General features: G+C 38.5%; 1 protein-coding gene across 3 annotated transcripts in view; it reads left to right on the forward strand.

Annotated features, from left to right (window-relative positions):
• Positions 1-23,967, forward strand: part of LOC134355933 (protein FAM107B-like) — a 53,337-nt gene that overhangs the window by 13,604 nt on the left and 15,766 nt on the right. For all 3 annotated transcript variants that reach the window (XM_063066469.1, XM_063066467.1, XM_063066468.1), the window contains exons 3-4: positions 10,925-11,093; positions 20,103-20,247. In XM_063066469.1, coding sequence (XP_062922539.1) covers positions 10,925-11,093; positions 20,103-20,247 — 314 coding nt within the window. The remainder of the gene's footprint in view (positions 1-10,924; positions 11,094-20,102; positions 20,248-23,967) is intronic.

Consider the following 23,967-nt stretch of genomic DNA (forward strand, 5'->3'; position numbering starts at 1 on the left):
GCAGATTTGGCCTGCCACCTAAAACTTTGACAAACTTCTCTTGATACACAGTGGGGAATATCCTAACTGGTTGAAACACAACCTGGTATGGAAACACGAATGGCCAGGAATAGAAAGGTCTACAGAGTATAGTGAACACAGCCTAGTCCATCAGAGGTAAATGTTTCCACAGCATTGAGGGTATTTACAATGAGCACTGCCATTCAAAAGGACCCCACTATGCAGGTCATGCTGTCTTCTCACTGCTTTCATCGGGTAAGAGGTACAGAAGCCTTAGGTCCCACACCTCCAGGTTCAGGAAGAGTTATTACTCTACAACCATCAGACTCCTGAACCAGCATGGACAACTTCACTCTCCTCAACCCTCAACTGATTCCACAACCTACAGACTCACTTTTGAGGACTCTATAACTCATATTCTCAGTATTATGTTTTTCTATTTGCACAGTTTGTCTTTTTTTTTTGCACATTTTCATTCTTTGTTTATGTATAGATTTAAAAAATTCAATTGTATTTCTTTGTTTTCATATAAATGCCTGCTGGAAAATGAATCTCAACATTGTATATGGCAACATATATGTACTTTGATAATAAACTTAGTTCAAATTTCAAAAATCAAAGCAAATTTATTTCAGAGTACATATATGTCACCATATACAACCCTGAGATTCATTTCTTGAGGGCATTGACAATAAATACAAGAACCACAATAGATTCAATGAAAGACTGCAACCAACAGGAAGGTCAAACAACCAATGTGCAAAAGGCAACAAGCTGTGCAAATACTAAACAAATAATAATAACAAGTAATAGTAATAAATAAGCAATGAATATCAAGAACATGAAATGAAGAGTCCTTGAAAGTGAGTCTATAAGATGTGGAAACAGTTCAGTGATGGGGCGAGAGAAGTTATCCTCTCTGGTTTAAGAGCCTGACGGTTGAGAGGTAATAACTGATCCGAAACCTGGTGGTACGGGTCCAGAGGCTCCTGAACTATCTTCCTAATGGCAACAGAGAGAGGAGAGCGTGGCCTGGGGGTGTGGGTCCTTGATGATGGATGCTGCTTTGTTGCAGAAGCGTTCCATGTGGATGTGCTCAATGGTGGGGAGGGCTTTACCCGTGATGGACTGAGCCATATATGTACACCATACTTTGTAGGATTTTCCTTTCAAGGGCATTGGCATTCCCACACCAGGCTGTGATGCAGCCAATCAATATACTCTCCACTACACATCTATAGACATTTGTCAAAGTTTTAGATGTCATGCTGAATATTTGCAAACTTCTAAGAAAGTAGAGGCGCTGATGTGCTTGTTTCATAATGGCCCTTACATTCTGAACCCAGGACAATCCTCAGAAATGATAAATCTGAGGAATTTAAAGCTGCTGATCGTCTCCATCTCTGATACCACGATGGAGACTGGCCCATAGACTTCTAGTTTCCTCCTCCTGAAGTCAATAATTAGCTCCTTAGTCTGGCTGACATTGAATTAGAGGTCATTGGTGTGGCACCAGTTAGCTAGATTTTCAATCTCCCTCCTATATGCTGATTCATCACCACAATTGATTCAGCCAATGACAGTGGTGCTGTCAGCAAACGTAAATGGAGCTGTGCTTAGCCTCACAGTCATAACTAAGACACAGATTGAGCAGGTTGCTAAACACACAGCCTTGTGGTACATCTGTGTTAATGTTGATTGTGGAGGAGATGTTGTAGGATAATGTACATAATTCACAACCACCGTCACTTGAAGAGGCTGGTCTGACGCATTGACGTTGTTACTTAAGGATTATTAGCGCATTTTATTTGTGCTTAGGTTTTGGAGTTCAATAAAATGTGCTATGGGTTTCATTAAACATAAAACGCCTCACTTCAATATATTTGCAAAACCTACACTGGTGACGCCAATGCTCGAGGACGATTCCAGAGTTATTGAATATGTCGGCCAATGCAGTTGCTTTAAAACTACTGGAGTTTTGCGAGCAAGATGCCATCGCTTGGTTCGTATAAGACTTTTCGACAAGTTTAACCGGAAAGTTAATTTTTTTCCAAAGTCGATCTAGTAAGTGGCTGCCATCTGGTGCCTGTGTGCTCAGAGGACATTCCCAAAACAGCTGTGATAACCCCGTTTGGCCTTTCTGAGTTTCTGCACATGTCGTTTGGACTGAAGAATGCAACACAGACTTTACAGCAGCTGATCTTGAAAGACTTAGATTTTCTTTTTGTTTACCTGGATGACATGCTTGTCACCAGTGCACTGAATCTGAACACATATCTCATTGCATACTTTTCGAGCACTAAAGCTGATAGGGGTTGATTATTAATCCTGCTAACTGCCAATTTGGGTTGTCAACCATTAACTTTTTTGGGTGTCGCATCCCCGCAGACGGTGTGAAACCTCTCCCATCAAAATTATGGGTTTCCCACTGTCCCACACTACTAAAAAAACTACAGGAGTTTTTAGGTATGGCAAATTTCTATCACCACTTCATTTCACGAGCTGCTGAACTTACGCTCCCCCTGTATAGTGAGCTTAAAGACAATACCCCAAATCAGGTGATTGACTGATCAGCGGACATTTGATGATACCAAACAAGCTCTTCCTAATGTGACCCTTCTGGCCCACCTGCTCCCCAATGCACCCATAGCCATTACTACCGATACCTCAGACTTTGCTGTGGGTGCTGTTCATGAACAGTTGGTCGGAGGCATGTGGCAGCCACTCATCTTCTTCAGCCAGCACCTCCACACCTCCACACCCCTGAAAGGAAGTGCAGTACGTTTGACCATGAGCTTCCTGTTCTCTACTTGGCCATCCGCCATTTTCTTCTAGATGGTCGCCATTTCACAGAGTTCATTAACCGCAAACCCCTTGTGCAAGCGATGGCCCATAACCTCGGTGTTAGGCTACATCACATCGCAGTGCATCACCCACAGTCCAATGGCCTGTGTGAGCGGTTTTGCCGCTCTTTAAAGGCTGCTCTGAGAGCTTCGCTGACAATGCGTGTTGGCAGAAGCTTCTCTCGTGGGTCCTGTTGGGGCTCAGAACAGCTCCAAAAGAGGACCTGCAGGCATGCACAGCTGAGTCAGTATGCGGGCAGCCGTTACGAGAGCCAAGCGATTTCATTCCTGGCACCACAACCACCTGGTTAGCCTCTCAACAGTGTTCCACCCTCCTCAGTAAATTCAATTCCTTTTCACCTGTTCCTACCTCCCATGCTCTTGGGTCCCTGTGGTCCTACATTCCGCCTCGTTTCCTTTTGTCCGCCATGACGCACACCAACATTCCCTTGGGGCCCCCTTATGATGGCCTGTTCTGCATTTTGGAACAGGGAGAAAAGACTTTTATCAAAAATAAGAGGGGTAAACCTGAATGTTTTTTTGGTACATATCCTTAGACTGGCCCACCAAGACTGGGAGGAATCCACTGCCATGCCCCTGGCGTCACAACATGACCATCAGAGTGTCTACACACCTTTGGACGAGCTAGAGGCACCTGCGGCTCCTTCACCTCGGGACACAGGACCCGAGCAGGGCAGCTAGTCCGAGCTCCAGACAGGTTCACAATGCTAGTTTTAGTGAATTCTGTGGAGGGTTGGGGGAGGCACCTGTGTAAGGTAACGTAATTAGGAGAAATGTACATAATTCACAACCACCGACACTGAGTTGGAGTGTCACTGAATTTGGATATGGCCCAAGTGCAGAGCAGGAGACATCGAAGCGGGATCACAGACTTTAACTCAAAAAGAGTTAGAGGGAAACGAAAACAATAAACCACTGGGCCAAACAGGGCTATTAACTAAAACTCTCAAATGGAAAACAAAGCCAACACAGCAGCTGAAAGGAATAACTAAGTATAAAATGAATACCGCTAGTCTTCAGAGTCAGTTGACTCGACAGTCCAATTTTCTCAGGCAAGGCTGAATGCAAGTAGGCCACAAAATGTTGCTGTGCTTTGCTCAAGTCTCGACAAGCACAATGACGAAAAGAATGGAGTTAAATGCCATCACAATGAAATAGCAATTAGCTGACACGTGTATATTCACGAGTGCAACTGCCATATCTGCTGCGCTGCTGAATCCGTGGTTGTGACATGGGGTTTCACTTTAACAGGCTGGTCTGACGTGTTGACGTTGTTACGTTAAGGATTTTAGTGCATTTTTTGTGTTTAGATTTTGAAATTCAATAAAATGTGTTGGGGGTTTCATTAAACGTAAAACACCTCACTTCAATTTATTTGTGAAAACCTATAGTTATGCCAAACCAAACTTACTGGGGTCTGCGAGTGAGGAAGGGATTTTTATCTCTTTGCACTTTACTGCTGTCAAAGCAACAAATTTCATGTCATATTTCAGACTAATCAGGGGCTCGTATCTGTTTGCTTCGTGATTTGAACCATGTTACTCATGCGCTATAAATGCTCCACTTCACTTTACCAGATCTCTCGTGACTTAAACTTGATAGAAGAGAGAAGCTCCCCCCAGTTTGTTTCAGCCACATCCACTGTTTCCCTCATTCCTACCACAATCCTTCATGGAACAACCCTAATCAGTGTGGTGAAACTTCCTTTCACTCCTGTCCCCAAGGCAGAAAGGCCAGATCTAAGTGCAGAAATCAGTCTCAGAATCAGATCTATTATCTTCATCGTATGGCATGAAACTTGTTTCTTTGTGGCAGCAGTACAGTGCAAAAGCTAAAAACCTACAAATGACAAAAAATAGTAAATAGTGCAAAAATGAATAATGGGTTGTTCATTGGTTCCATAACTGTTCAGAAATCTGATGGTGGGTGGGAATAAGCTGTCTCTGATTCATTAATAATTAATAAATAAATTACTATTTAATTATTTATGGTACAACTGTAACAAAAACCAATTTCCCCCAGGATCAATAAAGTATGACTATGACTATTAAGTATGCATGTGGGTCTTCTCCCTGATGAGTGAGGGTGCTTAATGGTGGATGTCAGATTTTGAGGCACACCTCTTGAAGATCTCCTCAATACTGGGGAGAATTTTGTCTGTGATGGAGCTGGCTGACTCTACAGCCCTTTCCAGTCTTTTGCGATCCTGTGCATTGGAAGCCCCAAATCAGGCTGTGATACAACCACTCAAAATGCTCTTCACATCTATAGAAGTATGTAAGAATCTTTGGTGACAATTTCCCCAAACTCCTGATGAAATAGATCCATTGTGATGACGTTCTTTGTGATTGCATTAATGTTTTAGGCCCTGTGTGGTTCTTACATGATGTTGATGACTAGGAACTTGAAGTTGCTCACCATTTCCACCTCTGACCCATCAATAAGGACTTGGGGCTTGTCCTCCTAACTTTCCCTTCCTCAAATCCACAATCAATACCTTGGTCTTGCTGATGCTGAGTGTGAAGACACCACTCAAAAGGCAGATTTATCTCACTCCTGTAAGCACTCTCAACACTGTCTGAGACTCCACCAACAAAAGCGTGTCTTTGGTGAGTTTATAAATGGCGTTTGAGCTGTGGTTAGCTTCACATGATGAGTGTAGAGAGAGTAGAGAAGTGGGCTAAGCATGCGTCTGTGAAGTCTGCCTGTATTGATGATCAGTGAGCAAGAGATGTTATTACTGATCTGCACTGACTTAGGTCTTCCAATATTCCAGGTATGGACTGACCATATAAATGTCATAAGATCTCTTTATACGGGGAGTCGCATTGTCCTGCCATCATAGCAAATCTACCATCTATCTTCCTAATTCCTTGCTGCACCTAACAAACCATCAGCGATTCATGTTAAGTGAATCAAGGTTCACCTGAATGCAACATACTTCAGTCTTTCAACATTTAAACACAAAAAAAAATACTCTTTGTATTTTTTCTGTCACTTTATTTTTAACAATTTACATGGACTTTTTACATCTTTTGAAGCCTACATCCTTCTCATAAGCTCTGCCCCCCAGCTCGGTTTCATTAGAACTAAGCTATTTAAAACAAAGATATATTGTTTTTGGTTCCTCATTCATATCATTTGAAATGCATTCTGAACAAATGTGGCCATAATACTGAACACTGAAGCAAGTCACAGCCTCTCAGCCTGACAAAGGCCCATTAATTGTAATGTTATTTTGACCGATCCTCAATCCACCCCAGTATGTCACCTAGTCCTGCATTTTTAAATTTTGTTCAGCAATCTCTTGCATGGCATTTTATTGAAAGGCTTCTGAAAGTCCAAATACACCATATCAGCTAGTTTAACCATACCTACTGCACTAGCCACACCCTCAAAAAATTCCTTCAGATTTGCCCAAAATGATTTCCCTTTCAGAAACCAATGTCCCCTCTGCAGTCTAATTGTTATTTTCTAAAGTTCCTTTTGCTATTTCCTTAATAGCTTCCAACATTTTCCCAAATACTGATGTCAGGATAAACTGGTCAGTAGTTCCTAATTTTCTCTCTCCCTTTGCTAGCTGGTGATTTTTTGGGGAACCATTCTAGGTTCTGTTGGGTCTTGGTAGATGAGAACCAGTGAGTCCACTATATTTGCAGTCATCCCTTTTCAAAGCCTTTGATCATTAGATCCAGGGAGTAATTCAGTTCCAATTATTTCTCCAATATTTCTTTTTCACAAACTAACTTCTCATTCCTCATTTACTCTAGACATGCAGTTTTCTGCTATCCCTGAATAGTTGTTCAATATCTGCACCATATCCTTATTCCCTGAAATAACTTATCCTGCCTCACTCAGAATTAGAATCAGGTTTAATATGGCCGGCATAGATTGTGACAGCAGCAGCAGCAGTCCAAAGCAATACATGACAAATATAGAGAAAAAATAAATGAATTACAGTAAATATATATATATGTATATTAAATAAATACATTTTAAAATAGTAGTGCAAAAACAGAAACAATTAAAAAAGTGAGGGAGTGTTCATGGGTTCAGAGTCCATTTTGAAATCGGATGGCAGAGGGGAAGAAGCTATTCCTGAATCACTGAGTGTGTGCCTTCAGGCTTCTGAACCTCCTACCTGATGGTAACAATGAGAAGAGGGCTTGTCCTGGGCGGTGGGGGTCTCGCCGCTTCGAGTTCGCTGTTGAAGTAGTTAAAACCCACATTAACCTTTTTATTTACCTTTTCTCATATCTAGAGATTTTCCAGTTTGCAAGGTTATTACTTTATTCTGCTTTCCATTTCCTTATCAATTTATTAGTCCTCCATTGTGGTGAAAAATCTTTAAGGAGCTGAGAGAGATGAAGAAGCAGAGGGAATTAATTTACAGTGTGTGAAGTCTCCTGCACTTGAAGCCCAACCACCAGCAGGTGGAGCTAAAGTGCTTGAGTAGATGTGAAGAGGAAGAGGCAGAGTTTATATTTGGAGGGGAATTTTAAATTGAAAGCACCAGGGGATCAGAATTCAAAGTCAAGCAGAAAAGCTAAGTGATATACTGAGGGTGCTGATGAAGTGGAGTAAACCAGGAATATAGGAAACTAAGGGTTTTAGTTTAAATGGGCAGTTCAAACAGCTCCCATTGTTCTCCAGCCAAATTTTACAAAGGTTGGCTGAAACACTTAAGCAAAAAGTAGTATGTTTTGGAGCAGGAGTCCAATTTATTTTTAATACTGTTCCAAAGCTAAATTAAGTTAAAATATGAAAGTCAATCTCTTGCTGTCGCAAATCATACTTGTGCAGATCAAATATTTTATGTGAAAGATGCATACTCAATGACATCTTTACTTATACAAAGTAGGTCATTATATGTTGGTAACCAAGCTTGGTGGTAATGGTGATGTAACGTGAAGTTATGTCCATATGTGAGCACAGTTACCCCATAATACTGAGGCCAACCTTCATTTCTCTTCTAACAAAGACAAATATGAAGTCCTGTAGATTACTAGGTTAGAAACATACATTTATTTCAATTTAAACATTCTAGAGTTTCTGCATGAGATAATCATCCCACTTCGGCTGACAACATAGAGTACAATACTCAGAACTTCTCGTCCATTCTAATCCTTGGACATTATTTTCTGTAAATAATATTACAGCAAAAACCTAGCATCACTTCATTAAATTTCTTATGAACTGAAAAATGCATCGTTATATTTTCACTGTGTTATTGCGTGCAGATTTATTAAGATGATAATACATATCTCACCTCATAACCTCAGAAAATAACACATGACCAAACCAATTTCTTTTGAAATAACACCCCGAAGGAAGTAGAAAAGATAGTTTATATGTTTGGTTTATTGTGCTGCACTACCTGAAAGCAAATTTTAAAAAATTTAATCATTTCATTTTTTCTTCAATAAGTTCTGACAGCCATTGAAGGGTTTTCAATTCTTAGTCACATTTCACGTGAATGGAAATGGAATACAAAATGGTCACAGGATTCCCATTGAATTACACATCCATATTGTCTTAAAAATGAAGAAAATTTTAAAAAATGGTTACTGAAAGACCTAACTGTAAGTCAAATTTTGCTAATTTGTGAATCAGGTTTTTACTCAGTGGCATTAACACGTCCTCTGTTTTAAGGAAAATAATAGGGAAAATTCCATTTTATATTCATTATATATCCTGTGCAGAAATCTGTGCAAAAAGAGTTCTGCTGTGATCTGGTGAAGTACATTTGCAAATCAAATACAGAGGGAAATTGTTTCCTAGCTGAGGGACATCAGCTAGTTTTGCAAGCTAGTGTGTTAGAACTAGATCAAGACTCTTTTTCATTACACTGATTTAATCCACTCCTAGATGAATTTATAATTATGCTCTGTTGATATCAATCTTTATTTCTAATTTATGCAACTACTACCTCATAATATTTTTATGTACAGTTTTACAGGCAAATGATATATCCCAAAGTGGAACACCCTATTCCTTTCTGGTTTTCCTAGGGCAAATATTTTTCGCGATGAATGAGCTCATGTCTCCTGTGAGACATATATTATTCTAATAAACAAAGTGTCCTTAAAAGCAGAGAAAAATTGGTCATTTCCAATTTAGGATTAATGAATAAATACCAATCTGACAGAGAATATTTGCGAAACTACTGTCATGTCATGAATTGCTAAGAAGTAAATACAGCAAATGCAAAAGTTAATTGAATATATAGCGTTGATATACTTAGTATAAAATATCTGACATAATGAAACATAGTTCAGCAGAGTTGAATTTTCATCTCTCAGGGACAACATCCCTTCCTGCCATAACCTTCCTCCTGCTCCCTCTTTTTCCATCCTCCCCTTCATTTCCCTTTTCCTCTAGAATGACATTTCAATCAACTTATGGCTTAAGTAGAAAAGGCACAATAATGTACCCAAAAGCAATTCAATATGAAAGGACTCAAAGACCCTGCAAAAAAAAGCTATTCAATTAATGCCTCATAATCAACTTGGCAACATCTAATCAACAAGATTGTCCCCAGTGCCTGGTCTACCATGGACTTCACCATAAATACCATCTAAGGACTTTCATCTTCATAGGATGAGATTCATTTTCCAGTTTTAATGAAGGATCTTCAGCTTTAAGCTCTGCTCTTCTTTCCATGAATGCTGCCTCACCTGCTGACCTTTCCCAGAATTTTCTATTTTTATTTCAAATTTTCACTATCAGCAGTTTATCCCTAGATTTCTTTAATTGATGAGATGTTATCATTGAATAACATTTAAAGTAAAGTCAATTCAATCCAAGAAAAGGAGGAGAGAAAAACACAAGCTGCAAAACAAACTCAGTTTATTAAATACCTTATTACATTTATTTCCGTGATATATATATATAAAATGTTTAATAATATCACTTCTGCTTTCAGACTATTTCCTGGTTATAATTAAAGCAATAGACGACAGCTATATCTCTTTCTCCTGCTCCGTGCGTGTCTCTGTGCGTTTAGTTTTGTATGTGAAGCATGTATGTGTGCGTAAGTGCATGCTTGCACTTGTATCATTTTTCCTTCCTTTCTTCTGAAATATATTCAGAAATTATCTTTCAAATAAGAGCTTTCAGCTCTCATGTGGTTGAGTCAAAAGTTTTGATGTATATATTTTGAGGGTGTATCTTGGGTGGACTTAGGCAGACAGAAGAGCAAAAGGTAACTTTTGAAATGTCTCATCTGCATGCTCCAATGGACGTGAAGAAGCTATGACACAATTTGAATAAGAGTCAACTTGTTCTCCTTCTGCCCCAACCAGTATCGATTCCTCATCCAGCAGCTCTGCCAACAGATAATAAACACTAGAGATTCTGCAGATGCTGGAAATCCAGAGCAGCACACACAAAATGCTGGAGGAACTCAGCTGGTCAGGCAGCATCTATGGAGAGGAATAAACAGTCAATATTTCAGGCTGAGACCCTATTTATTCCTCTCCATAGCTGCCGCCAGATCTGCTGAATTCTGCCAACAGATTATCAGGTCTTAACTTAGTTGGAGACTTTGCACAACTTGCAGCAACACTTGTCTATGTGACTATGTTTTCCCTTTAAAAGTAATGCACTGCTAGAGAACACAAAAAGCAAGGTAAATGTTTGACATACTGCATTTCCCGGCTCCTTCATTTGGGGTCGACAGGAATCAAGACTGGCTTGGGAGGTCTTGCAGTGAATAACACTGGGTCACACCAATATTTTATATTTACACTTTGTTTCAATAAATTAATATTAATTCTTAGTTATTAGTGATGTTAATTAAATGCAAGTTAAACAACTTTCATAAACAGAATTGAGCTAATGTGATTAAAGTTATTACTAAATCTTCCATCTATATAAATTATTTTAACTAATTCAAGATTCAAAAAACTTCATTGTCATTCTAACCATACATCAGCTCTGCAGGGCAGAATGAGACAGCATTTCCCAGAAGCAGTGCAATCTATAGTAACCAACGTTCAGTGGTAACATGTGGGTAACAAAGGTTCCCTATCTCTGCTTAACACTAGTTCTTCATACAGGATACGCCTGGAGTGGTAACAGGGAAGCAGAATTGGGGTTCAAGAAAGCTAATGTAACTCAGCCTGATGGAAAGACTGAGCTCATTAGACCCCAGAAGCTCAATAATCCTGTGAAGGATTCCAAGAGTTATCGCGCTCTGCATCGTGAACTGGTGTTAAGTCACAAGAGGTGAGTCCTGCTTCCTAGATGATTTTGAAAATAATTTCATAGGAAGTTTATTTCTGTTCTGTGATTGTCTTCCTGTTAAGCAAAGTAATTGCCTTTGGTCCTTGCCACAGTTTGCACAAGTGCCTCAGATACGGTTATCAGTAGATTTGACACTGTTGTGTGAACAAAGTCACTGGAGAAACACAGTTGGTAGGTATGAAAAGTAGTCTTTTATTTGATACAGACACTCACAAATAAACTGACAGCCTTTTGGAGTCACGAGAGAGAGTGTGTGTGACAGAGAGAGACCCCTTTCAGAGCAAGAGGTCTGCTTGACCCAACACTACAGCACATTTTATATGCTAATTGTCAAAGTTCAGGACAATTCCAAATTTACAATGTTTCCTTTGAACTACATACCACCTTTACACTTCCCTCTTCGCACCCATACAATAGACACAAATAGCAAATTTAAATTTGCGATGTCTGGTCTTTCAATTATCTGCGGTGTTTTCCATTAACTTGGATCACAGTTTTTAGGAGCCTATTGTTCTTAGCTGCATTTTAGATTTAATCCACAGTTATTTGCTATATGTGCTAATCCCCAAAAAACCTCCAATAAATGATAAATCAGGCAATACTATTAACAGTGAGAAGAAGAGGACTTCACACAAGAAGTAAGTAAAAAATTCAGAATTTGAATTTCATTGGCAAACAAATTTTCATGAAGCAAACTTCAAAATGTGTAGAAGAAGGATAAATACTAAATTCATCTGGGTGGGGGTGCAAAGGGGACATTCATAAGTCACTTAATGTGGAGATGTAGGCTATACAATCGTAGGGAAGGAAAACTAACCACTATTTGAAGAAGCGAACGGCTATCGTTGTAGCGGCCATTGTCGGAGTGGACTGAGTCAGAGTGGAACGGCTTTGGCTCAACAGGCTTCAGCATAAACAGGCAGAGGCGAGGGTAGGTTCTGAATTTTAGTCCTGAGTATGACTCTAAACTGCAACCGTTGATGAGGCTCTGACTGGGGACTTTCAGAGCTTTGGGGAAAGTGGCCCTTAGTCATTCATTGCTCCCAGGGCCGCTCTGACCCAGAATGGTAGCACCTGCAAGGGTTCCTGCTCAGGATACGAGCGAAGGCCAACGGCAGATCCGGCAGGTTCAGTAACTGAACTTATGATGGAGAAGGTGGATGAGCTATGACTTCAAATGTTAACGGCTATAGTATAGGTGGATGAACATTTGGGAAAAGAAATGGCGATTTCTTTAGTTCGCCCAATGGTAGGCAATAGCAAACCACCATTGCTATTTGCTAAGAAAACCATGGTCAAACTCACAAAATGTATCACACAACAACAGTGTCAGGAGGATCTTCAAGACAACTCCGAGGATGCTTCGCTCGGTAGGGTTGATTCTGGCCAGCAGGGGATCCCTGACCGTCATCAAGCTACTGGTCATAAAACTCATGTAACCCACGAAAAAAATTATTGCCACTTGGAATGTAAGAACCCTATATCAAGCAAGAAGATTGGACAATGTGACAAATGAAATGGAAAGACTAAAGATTAACATCATAGGAATTAGCGAAGTTCATTGGATAGGTGCTGGAACATGTCAGATTAGGAATAAAACACTAGTTTATTCTTGTGGAACATCCCATACTAATGGAATAGGAGTTCTAATGGATGAAAACATGGCAAAAAGTGTTTTAGGACATTGGGCAATATCGGAAAAAGTGCTCCTTGTTAGATTCAGAGGACAACCATTTGACTTAGCAATTATACAGATATATGCACCAAAAACAGATGGAACAAATGAAGATATAGATAAATTCTATGAAGAGCTTGAAAAAGCAAAGAATGGATGCAAATCTCAAGATATTATTATTGTCATGGGAGATCTAATTACTAAAGTAGGACAAGGTGCTGATGGAAATAGCATAGGAAAATTTGGACTAGGGGAAAGAAATGAAAGAGGTGAGAAATGGGTAGAATGGTGCAAGATGAATAATCAGGTCATTATGAATACCTACTTTAAAAACCATCCAAGTCGCTTGTGGACCTGCAAAAAGTGCAGGTGATAACACTAGAAATCAAATTGACTTTATTACTATAAACCAAAGATTTAGAAACTCAGTGACTCAAAGCAAAACATATCCATGTGCAGACTGTAATAGTGACCATAATCCAGTAGTATGTCATGTAAAAGTAAAACTTAAAAAAGTAAAGAAGCAAAAACCAGAACAATCCCTTGACTACTTGAAATTAATTAAAAAAGAAAACTTAAGACAAAAATTTACATTTGAAGTAAGGAATAGATTTCAAAGTCGAGAAATAGCATCTGTTGAAGGTGCTAGCAATCATGTAGAAATGAAATTTAACTCTCTAAAGGATGCCTTGGTAGAATCAGCAAAGTTAGTGATTCCTAAAAAGGAAAAAAGCACAAAGAATAAATGGATGATAGATGAAATCAAAAATCTAATGGAAGAAAGGAGACAGAAGAAAGCAAATCCTATAGAATATAAATCCTTAGATTAAAATGTTAAAAGTTTATGTCAAAAAGCCAAAGAAGAATGGTTAAACTAGGAATGTGAGCAAATAGAAAGAATCCCTATTACTGATCCAAAAAGGTCACATCAACAAATCAAGAATATCACTGGTAAAAAGCTCCTCTGTTCTTCAGTTGGATGTTTAAAAGCAAAGGATGGTACCATTATCATGGAAAAAGATGAGATTATGAACAGATGGACTGAGTATATTCAAGAATTGTTTGAAGATGATCGAGGCGAAAAACGAGAAATTAAGAAAAACATTGAAGGTCCAAGTATTTTAAAATCTGAAGTTCGTAATGCAATAAATAAGATGAAGAAAAGAAAGGCAGCAGATCCTGATGAATTAGCGATAGAACAAATTATTGCCCTTGAAGATTATGGAATTGAAAAACTTACTGATTTAATCAATGAAATTTATGGGACTGGAATAATACTAGAAGAGGTGAAAAAACCAGTATTTATCACTCTTCCTAAGAAAGCTGGAACAATAGAATGTGAATTACATAGGACCATAAGTTTAATGAGCCATATCACCAAGATTCTTCTAAGAATTTTGATGACAAAAGCTAAAAGTAAGGCACAAGCTGATATAGGCAAAGAACAATGTGGTTTTGTGAAAGACAAAGGTACAAGAAATGCAATATTGATGTTAAGGATACTATCAGAACGAGCTATTCAAGTGCAAAAGATTTGTTTATTTTATCGACTACACAAAAGCATTTGATAAAGTGAACCACAATAAGTTATTTGAACTATTACAGGAAACTAGATCTAGATTCGAAAGACCTCCGCCTAATCAGAAATCTGTACTGGAAACAAACTGCCGCTATAAGAATAGATTTTCAGTTTACAAAAATAAAGAGAGGCGTTAGACAAGGGTGTGTTTTCTCCCCTGATTTATTTAATGTGTACAGTGAAACAATATTACAAAAAATAAGAGACATCTTGGGAATCAAAGTTGGTGGTGAAAACATCAATAATTTCAGATATGCATTTTTGCAAGTACGGAGGAAGAACTGAAAAACTTAATTGATATAATTGTTGAAGAAAGTGCAAAAATGGGACTATCTATCAATTGCAAAAAGACAGAATGTATGGTGATATCCAAAAAGAAGGAGGATCCTATATGCAGGCTGAGAATAAATTGGGAAGACATAAAACAAGTACAGAACTATTGCTACTTAGGAAGCTGGGTGACATCAGATGGCAGATGTGACTTGGACATCAAAAGAAAAATAGAGATGGCAAAAGACACCTTTACAAGAATGAAGAGTATACTGACCAATACTAAACTAGGTATGACAACCCACCTCAGAGTACTGAAATGTTACGTTTATCCAGTTATGTTATATGGCTCAGAATGTTGGACAATAGCTAGTAACATGTGGAAACGAATTGTAGCAGCAGAGATGTGGTTTTTGAGGAGGATGCAAAGAATATCATGGACGAAATGAATATCTAATGAGGATGTCATGAACAGAGCAAACACAAAAAGAGAAATAATGTATGAGATCATGAAAAGGCAATGTAACTTCATTGGACATGTGATTAGGAAAGAGGAGTTAGAATGCACGGTAATTATGGGAAAGATTGAAGGGAAGAAAGCAAGAGGAAGACAAAGACAAATGATGATGGAAACAGCAGCCAGAGAACTGGAAATGAATACCAATGAATTGATCCACTTGACCCGAAACAGGAGTATGTGGGCCATGGCAGTCAAAGCTCAAACTAGGCATGGCACCTGATCATGATGATGATGATGATGATGATGTTGATTTGCAGAAAATAAAACTAGGAAATTTGTGTTAAATTTGGCTGGGTCAGTGATGCAGTTCTGTGAAAGGGTTCTAACTTGTACATTATAAAAAGTATAGAAAGTCAATAAATACAGACATCTGAGAGATTAGAAACATTGGAAAGATTGAAGAGGTCTTATACTTTCTTTTGAAAGGAACTGGTTGAGGAGTGATGTAACAAAAAGCCTTTTATGATGCGGAACCTGGAAGTAATATTTCCATCTGTGGTGTGGGCTAAAACCAGAGGCTATAAATATTTATGAATAAATTATGTGGAGAATTGAGAAAAAGTTTCTGATCAAAGAATGGTCGGAATATACAATAAAAACACCAATCTCCTTACTTGGTATTGACACTAAAATCCTATCCAAAGTTTTGGCTCGTAGGATTGAAAATATTTTACCATCTATCATTTCTGACGATCAGACTGGATTTATTAAAAATCGATATTCCCACTTTAATATTAGTCACTTATTAAATGTTATTTATTCTCTTTCTAAAGAGATATGGAATGCATGATATCCTTAGGTGCTAAGAAAGCTTTTGATTAGGTTGAATGGAATTATTTATTTAAAACCTTAGAAAAATTTAATTTTGGGCCAATTTTATTCAATGGATTAAATTACTTTATTTATCTCCCTCTACTCGGGTTCTTACTAACTCTCAGAATTCCAAGCCATTTAAACTTCAACGTGGAACTAGACAAGGTTGTCCTTTGAGCCCTTTGCTTTTTGATCTGGCCTTAGAACCCTTAGCTATTGCTTTTCGAGGATCTAATGATATCACTGGTATTTTAAGGAGGGGTATTATTCACAAAGTTTCGCATTATGCTGATGACATATTGCTTTATGTTTCTAATGTTGAGACTTCATTACCTTCCGTACTTTCCTTACTCTCCTGTTTTGGTCAGTTCTCAGGACATAAAAAAAAATTTCATAAGAGTGAACTTTTTCCTTTGAATAATTTGGTATCAATTAATACTAACCTTCCTTTTAAAATTGTAAGAAATCAATTTACTTATTTGGGTGTAACAATTACTAAGAATTATAAATATTTAATTAAAGCAAATTTTTTTACCCTACTGAATTATGTAAAAAGGGCGCTATCAAAGTGGTTGCCCCCTTTCATTATTGTTGATTGGCCGAATTAATTCTATTAAAATGAATATCTTGCCTAAATTTTTATACCCTTTTCAGGCCTTACACGTTTTTATTCCTAAATCCTTTTTTGATTCTCTTGATTCTATCATATCTTCATATATATGAAGAAATGAACTTTCTTGACCAAATAAAGTTTGTCTTCAAAAAGCTAAAAAGAATGGAGGTTTAGCTTTACCAGATTTTAGGTTTTATTCCTGGGCAGTCAATATACGGAGCCTCACATTTTGGTCATATTATATTAACCGAGAGGACTGTCCGGTTTGGGTTTCTTTAGAAGCTAACTCTGTTAATAAATTTTTCTATCATCTCACTTCTCAGATCCTCAATTCCTTTAATTTTAAGTAAACTAACTGATAGTTTTGTAGTTAAACATACTTTGAGGATTTGGGTACAATTTAGAAAATATTTTGGTTTATTGAGATTTTCTCTTTGAAATCCATTTTTTCTAACTATTTTTTAAACCTTCTATGACTGATTTAGTTTTCAAAGATTAGGATAGACTGGGTATTAAATGCTTCCAGGATTTGTTTATTGGAGGAAGTCTCTTTTCATTTGAGCAGTAGTCAACTAAATATAGCTTACCAAAACCCACTTTTTTCAATATTTACAAATTAGAGACTTTCTGCAATCTCAATTACATACATTTCCTAACAGTCCCGATAAGAATTTATTAGATGTAATTTTTAATTTAAAACTTTTTCATAATGGATCAATATCTAATATTTATGGTATGTTGTTGGGAATGAGAAACACTCCTTTAGACAAAATTAAAAATCTCTGGGAACAAGACTTACAGACTTCAATTTCTGAGGAAACTTGGAATGAAATTTTTAAATTGGTTAATACCTCATCATTATGTGCCTGTCATTCCCTCTTACAATTTAAAGTGGTCCATGGGGCCCACATGACTAAAGATAAGCTGTCTCGTTTTTATTCGGATATATCTCCCTGTTGTTACAGATGTGATAATGGAGAAGCTTCATTAATTCATATGTTCTAGACATGCCCAAGTCTTGAAAAATATTGGAAGGAAGTATTCCAAACTTTTTCTGTACTTTTCAAAGTAAATTTTAAACCTAACCCTTTGACTGCTTTATTCGGTATTGTTGGAGGAAAAGATATTATCTTGGAGACACCTGATTTGCACATTTTGGCTTTTATTTCTCTTATAGCTAGGAGGACATTGTTGCTTAAGTGGAAGGATGTTGCTCCGCCTATTCATGCTCAATGGTTAAAGGATGTTATGTCATGCTTAAATTTAGGGAAGATTCGTTGTTCAATTTCTGAATCTAGACAAGACTTTCTAATTTTGTGGGGACCATTTTTGAATTATTTTCAAAATTTTTGATTTGTTATTATGTACAGATGTTGGCTAATAATACGTTTTACTACATGATAAGGATTTTTTTCCTTTTTTCTTTCTTTACCAAACAGCTTTTCTTGGTAGTGGGTTTAGATTTTTTTTGTATGAATAAGATTATTACTTTTCAATACTACGATTCAATTTAATGAGACAATAAGTGTGATTTAAATATATTGTAATTGATATATACTATATATCCTCCTGTACTCTGTATTCTTTTATTAAGAAATCAATAAAAATATTGAAAAGAAAAGGAATATACAATAAAAACAGAAAATGCTAGAGATTCTTCGCAGGTTGGGCTGTAACTGGAAAGCAAAAGAGTTAACATTTTAAGTTCAAGGCACTTTATGAGTCATGAAACATTAATTGTTTCTTCTGCTTTTGCTGCTTGTTGTGTATTTAATAGTTCAATAATAGCTGAGTTATCTTATATACATTTTGGTTTCACAGCCACAAGTTTCACTTGCCAAGCAGAGTGATCCTCCTTGTCAGGAAAAACGTTATTCCACAGGAATAAGACATCTTCCACAGCGATTAAATTTTTAGACCTGAATGCAACAATTGAAAATGTGCTCTGCTGTGACCTGCTGAGGCTTTTCCAGCACTCTTGTTTTTATTTCAGATTTCCAGAATCTGCAGCATGAGTTTCGTTTACTGTAGTGGGGTCCGAAAGGCATGTTCTGCTGTTGTACTGGCCTAATATACAATGTGCAAAGTTGAGGCAAAATGTATGGATGCTTTGAATAGAAAGTCAGAAAAGAACAAGCAGGAGAAAGTATTTGCTGATAAGGTTGGTTGTAGAGAGGATACAGTAGGCAGGTGTGGAGCATAAACACAAAGAGGACTAATTGGTGCCGAAATGGAGAGATCAATTGGATTAATGTGACAGTTAGAAACAGATTTTCTGCTCCTTCGTCTCTGTTATGTATTGTGAATAGCAGGGCTGTGGGACGTGCTCGTTAGGTGAGGATATACAAGAAGAAGGAATGGTACTGAGTCAAAATCACAAATAGGTAACTGGCAGAAAGAAAGAGCAAGTTACTGTAATATTGGGGAATACAGTACTATGTCTGGAAGTCTGTAATGTGCTCAGACAAAAGACGAGGTGCCGTCTCTCAGGCTAGTGTGTTGTGCCTCTTTGTGACGTTGCAGGTGGCTGCTGGCACAAAGGTGAGAGTGGGGGCGGGATGGAGAATTAAAGTGCCAGGCTTAGAGCGACTCCAGCAGACTAAATTCAGGTGCTCTGCAAAGTTATCAGCCAAGCTGCATTTTGTTTTTCCGCTCCAGAGGAGACCACATTGTCAACAGGAAATGCAGTACTCTGGATTGAAAGAAGCACAGGTGAATCTCTGCTTCACCTGGAATGATCTGGATGGTGGGAAGGGAAGAAGTGAAAGGACAGGTGTAGCATTTCCTGGCTCCCATGGGAACGTATGGTAAGGTGAGGAGTCGCTGGTGGGAACTGAAGAGCCAACAACAGAGCAGTGAAAGGAAGGGGTAGAGGAATATATGTCTGGTGGGTGGAGTTTTGTTGGAGCTGGCAGGCATTGTGAAAGATGTCTTGGTTAGATATTTGTTAATCCTCGTTCTTGGCGAGAAGATGCACTAGGAGCCTCTTATAAATAATGGAGTAGATTTTCCACAACCCTGAGAATCTTGGCCACCTGCCTATGGATTTAACGTTTGATTTTCATTTAATAGCTAAAGAATAAGGACCAAAGAAATTCAAAAAGCACTCTTCTTGAATGGCCCCACATGTACCCTTCTGCTGGGAGCTGGCTCCCAGACCCAGTGCGGCATAGGGCAACGCAGGGCTTCTACTGGAGGAAGTGGCCAGCTGCGCCCACAGATGGCAATACTCTACGCGAGGCTTACTCACTGTGAAACTGAATGTTACTGTCCTTGATTCCTGAGAAACAGAGAAAAATAATGGTAGAGTGTGGTTTTGTTACTGATGGAATAAACAATCTATGGACTTTATGTTATTGTTCAACGTTTAAATGTCCTTTAAATATAGAAGTATGCAATGTTACCGTGTAACTTAATGTTCACCTGAGAAAAACTGAACTTAGACTTAAAGAGTCCACTGAAGCAAAGCACTTTGGAAGTTTCTATATAAAACAGATTAACATTTTTATACTCCTCCTCAGAGGCTTTGCACTTCCGAGAAAACCTGAACTCCAACGGGTAATGGAACAAAGAAAATATAATTTATTAAGGGAACAGGAAAAAGCCCAGAGACCCAAAACAGACTTTGAACAAGAACTTAATAAGTGGCACCAGAAACTAGAGCAGGTATGTTTGGACCCTTTGTATCATTTTGCTAAATTTAATATCAATAATCTAGTATCAATTATTCAAAATTTCGAGAGTAATGCATTCAAGTACAATTACTGATAAAGCACAGGTGTGCTGTAGCTACATATGTCTATACATTTATAGAGATTTGGTAAAAAATTGGCAGCATTCCCAACCACACAGTAAAATAAATGTGTTTCTCAAGTGTATGCTTAACCATCTGAATCTTTCACTAAGCAATTATTAAATAATCAAAGGAAATCTATTTGCATGTGTATTGCATTGCTTTTTACCAACAAGCGTACAAAATAAACACAAAGAAACAAGTTTCCACTTGTTTCCATAGTATTAATACCATTTAATGGAAGTGTCCAAATCAACAACAACAATCATTCAATCTCAGTGAACTGCAACAAAGATTTCTTCAAGCTCATGTTTTGTGTGTCCATTTAACATTGGCCCTTTATTACTCTTCCCTACATTTTAATCCCTTGATCCCAGGCTTGCCATATTCAAAGGGGCAATCTACGTTTAGATTGATAATAATCTGCCCTGTATTAAATCTGTATTCGGCAAAAATATTTCTATGCATACAGGAAGATCAAGAATTGCCGAGGGCCTGCAAATGTAAATGAGTGGTTCTAATTATTTTTGTCAACAACTGGGTGGTGGGGGTTGGGAGAGGAAGGGTGGAGTAAAGTTCTAAGAAAACTGTCTTTTATTTTTGAAATGTTGTATGTCAATGATCCGCCCCTCACAAAATGGATGCCCCAGACCAAAATCATGGGATATAGCAGTTGTACTGAACCAGGAAGGCTCCTCAAATTCAATTCATTTTCTTTGCCATGTGAAGTTACTGTTAAGAAAAGTAATTCTGTAGAAATCTGAGATGCAGTGATAATCTAATATATATAATGTGTGCCCAAAATGAAAACCTTACCTCTGATTTTTGTATTAAGCTTTAAAATAATGTCTCCAATAGCAGGGCTTACTTTTTTTTATTAAGAGAACTGCTCTGGAGAGATCAGGATTCCCAAGGAACCAAACATGCCCAGTACCTAGTACATTGAGCAATCCAATTAACAAGGTACCTTTTGATTAAACGCTCTTTTTATAAATGCGTAATTTTCATACATCTTCTGTACTGTTCACCAAACCATGATCTGAGATCATCATAAAAGCATTGAATCTACTCTACCATTCAAGTCATCTCTTTTTTTCTCAAGTTCTTATTTTAATTTTCATATTTCATGTATTCTCCCAAAATAGGCAAAGGCTATTTGGCTTATGTGATCTGTATCAGCTCTCAGCCCAGATCCATTCAAACTATTCTCCCTGTAAATTGGTCTGCATTCTTTGGGTGCTTTTCGCACACCTCTCCGAGAAGGCTTGAACTATGTTCATCCTGCCTTCACCTGCTTTACTTTTCAGCCAAATCCAAATAACCTTTCACACCCACCTGTATTTAGGAGCATTGACTAGGAAATTGGAACATAGCCGCAACATTCTGGCACTTGGCTGGACAGTTCAGAGTTCAGAGTTGAGGGCTGAGAGTCAAAAATCATTTTCTGGCATTCCTTGCACTAGTACTTGCTTGGGAGATCAGCAGAAAGTGTTCAGGTGAGCTTTATTCTATTCAGAAAGATGTGAAGATGTGGATATCAGAGCTCTTTATTTGTTAAGGACAATTGAGCAGGCAATGGGGGACAGTGAATTGTAGTGAGTTGAGGTTGAAGACAGTGAGTCATGGGAATGGAAAAGGGAGGCGGTGGAATTGTAGAAAGATCTGTGCTCCAGGTAGAGGTGTGGGGATTGAAAGAAGAAGAAGAAATTGAAATTGGTTCATTATCGTCACAAGTACCAAGATATTGCACACCATACATACAGATCAATTCATTACAATAGTGCAGTGAGGTAGTACAAAGGAAAACAGTAACAGAATGCAGAATATTGTGGTACAGTTACAGAGAAAGTGCAGTGCAGGTAGACAATAAGATTTAAGGTTATGATATGATAGGTGGTGATATCAAAAGTCCACTTTTAAGCTCTTTTCTTCGCTCTGGTGATGAACAGGTCTTTTAATGTCTGTAGCGGACAGCCAAAGATTTTCTCTGCTATACAAGAAGTCAATTTTAAGGGTGAAAAAAAAACATTTCTGATTGAGGTTAGAGTTCGAATTGGATGCATGTCAGCTCTGGCAGTGTTTGTAGGCCATTACTTCCTACAAAGCGAAACCTAACATCATGAGTGTCTGTGATGCTTCACTCCCAGATGACGACTCATCCCTCGTAAGACGTCAAACCCTGCTGGTGTACCTGGTGTGGCTCTGAAAACCTGTGCCAACCAACTGACGGGAGTGTTCGAGGGCATCTTCAATCTCTCACTGCTGCAGTCGGGGATTCCCATCTGTTTCATATCAGTGTCCAAGAAGAGCATGGTGAGCTGCCTTAATGACTATCACCCAGTGGCACTCACATCTATTGTGATGAAGTGCTCTAAGAGGTTGATCATGGCCAGAATCATCATCTCCTGCAAGGATCTGCTGCAATTTGCCTATTGTCAAGTAGGTCTACAGCAGATGCAATCTTACTGGCTCTTCCCTTGGATCACCTGGCCAATACCAATACCTGCGTCCGTCTGCTGCTTATTGACTGCAGCTTAGCATTCAATGCAATCATGCACTCAGCTCTAATCAACAAGCTCCTAAACCTGGGCCTCTGTACCTGCCTCTGCAAATGGATTCTGTGGTCTCCTCACCAGGAGACCACAGTCCAAGCGGATCATAAGTAACATCTCCTCCTCGCTGACAATCAACACTGGCATACCTCATGGATCTGTGATTAGCCCACTGCTCTACTCTCTCTACACCCACGGTTGTGTGGCTAGGCACAGCTCATCCATCATCTATAAATCTGCTGACAACACAACTACTGTTGGCAAAATTTAAGATGGTGATGAAGAGGTGTGCAGGAACAAGATAGAAGAGCTAGTTGAGTGATGTGGCGGGAACAACCTTGTCCTTAATGTTACTAAGACGAAGGAATTGATTGTGGATTTCAGGAGAGGGAAGTCGAGGGAGCTCACACCAGTCTTCAGTGGGAGATCAGATGTGAAAAGGGTGAACAGTTTTAAGTTTCTGGATGTTAACGTCTCTGAGGAGCTATCCTTGGCCTAACATATTCAGACAATTAAGGAAGGCACAACAGTGGCTATATTTCATTAAGAGTTTGAGGAGAATTGGTATGTCACTAAAGTCACTCACAAATTTCTTTAGGTGTACCATGGAGAGCATTCTAACTGGTTGCATCAGTGTCTTGTAAGGGTTGGGAGGGGGGTGTCACTGCACAGGATCAGAAAAACCTGCAGAAAGTTGTAAACTCTGCCAGCTCCATCATGAACTACATCTTCAAGGAGCAATGCCTCAGAAAGGCGGCATCCATTATTAAGGACCCCCATCACCGAGGGCATGCCCTCTTCTTATTGCTCCCATCAAAGAGGGGACACAGGAGCTTGAAGACACACAGTCAACATTCTAGAAACAGCTTCTTCCCCTCTGACATCAGATTTCTGAATGGATAATGAACCTATGGACACTTCCCCAGTATTTTTCCCTCTCTTTTTGCACTATTTATTTTGATTTATAGTTTTTAATATTATGTATTGCCATGTACTGCCAATGCAAAACAACAAATTTCACAACATATTCCACTGATGTTA

The sequence above is a fragment of the Mobula hypostoma genome, chromosome 13, assembly GCF_963921235.1.
Source record: "Mobula hypostoma chromosome 13, sMobHyp1.1, whole genome shotgun sequence".
Taxonomy (NCBI): Eukaryota; Metazoa; Chordata; class Chondrichthyes; order Myliobatiformes; family Myliobatidae; genus Mobula; species Mobula hypostoma.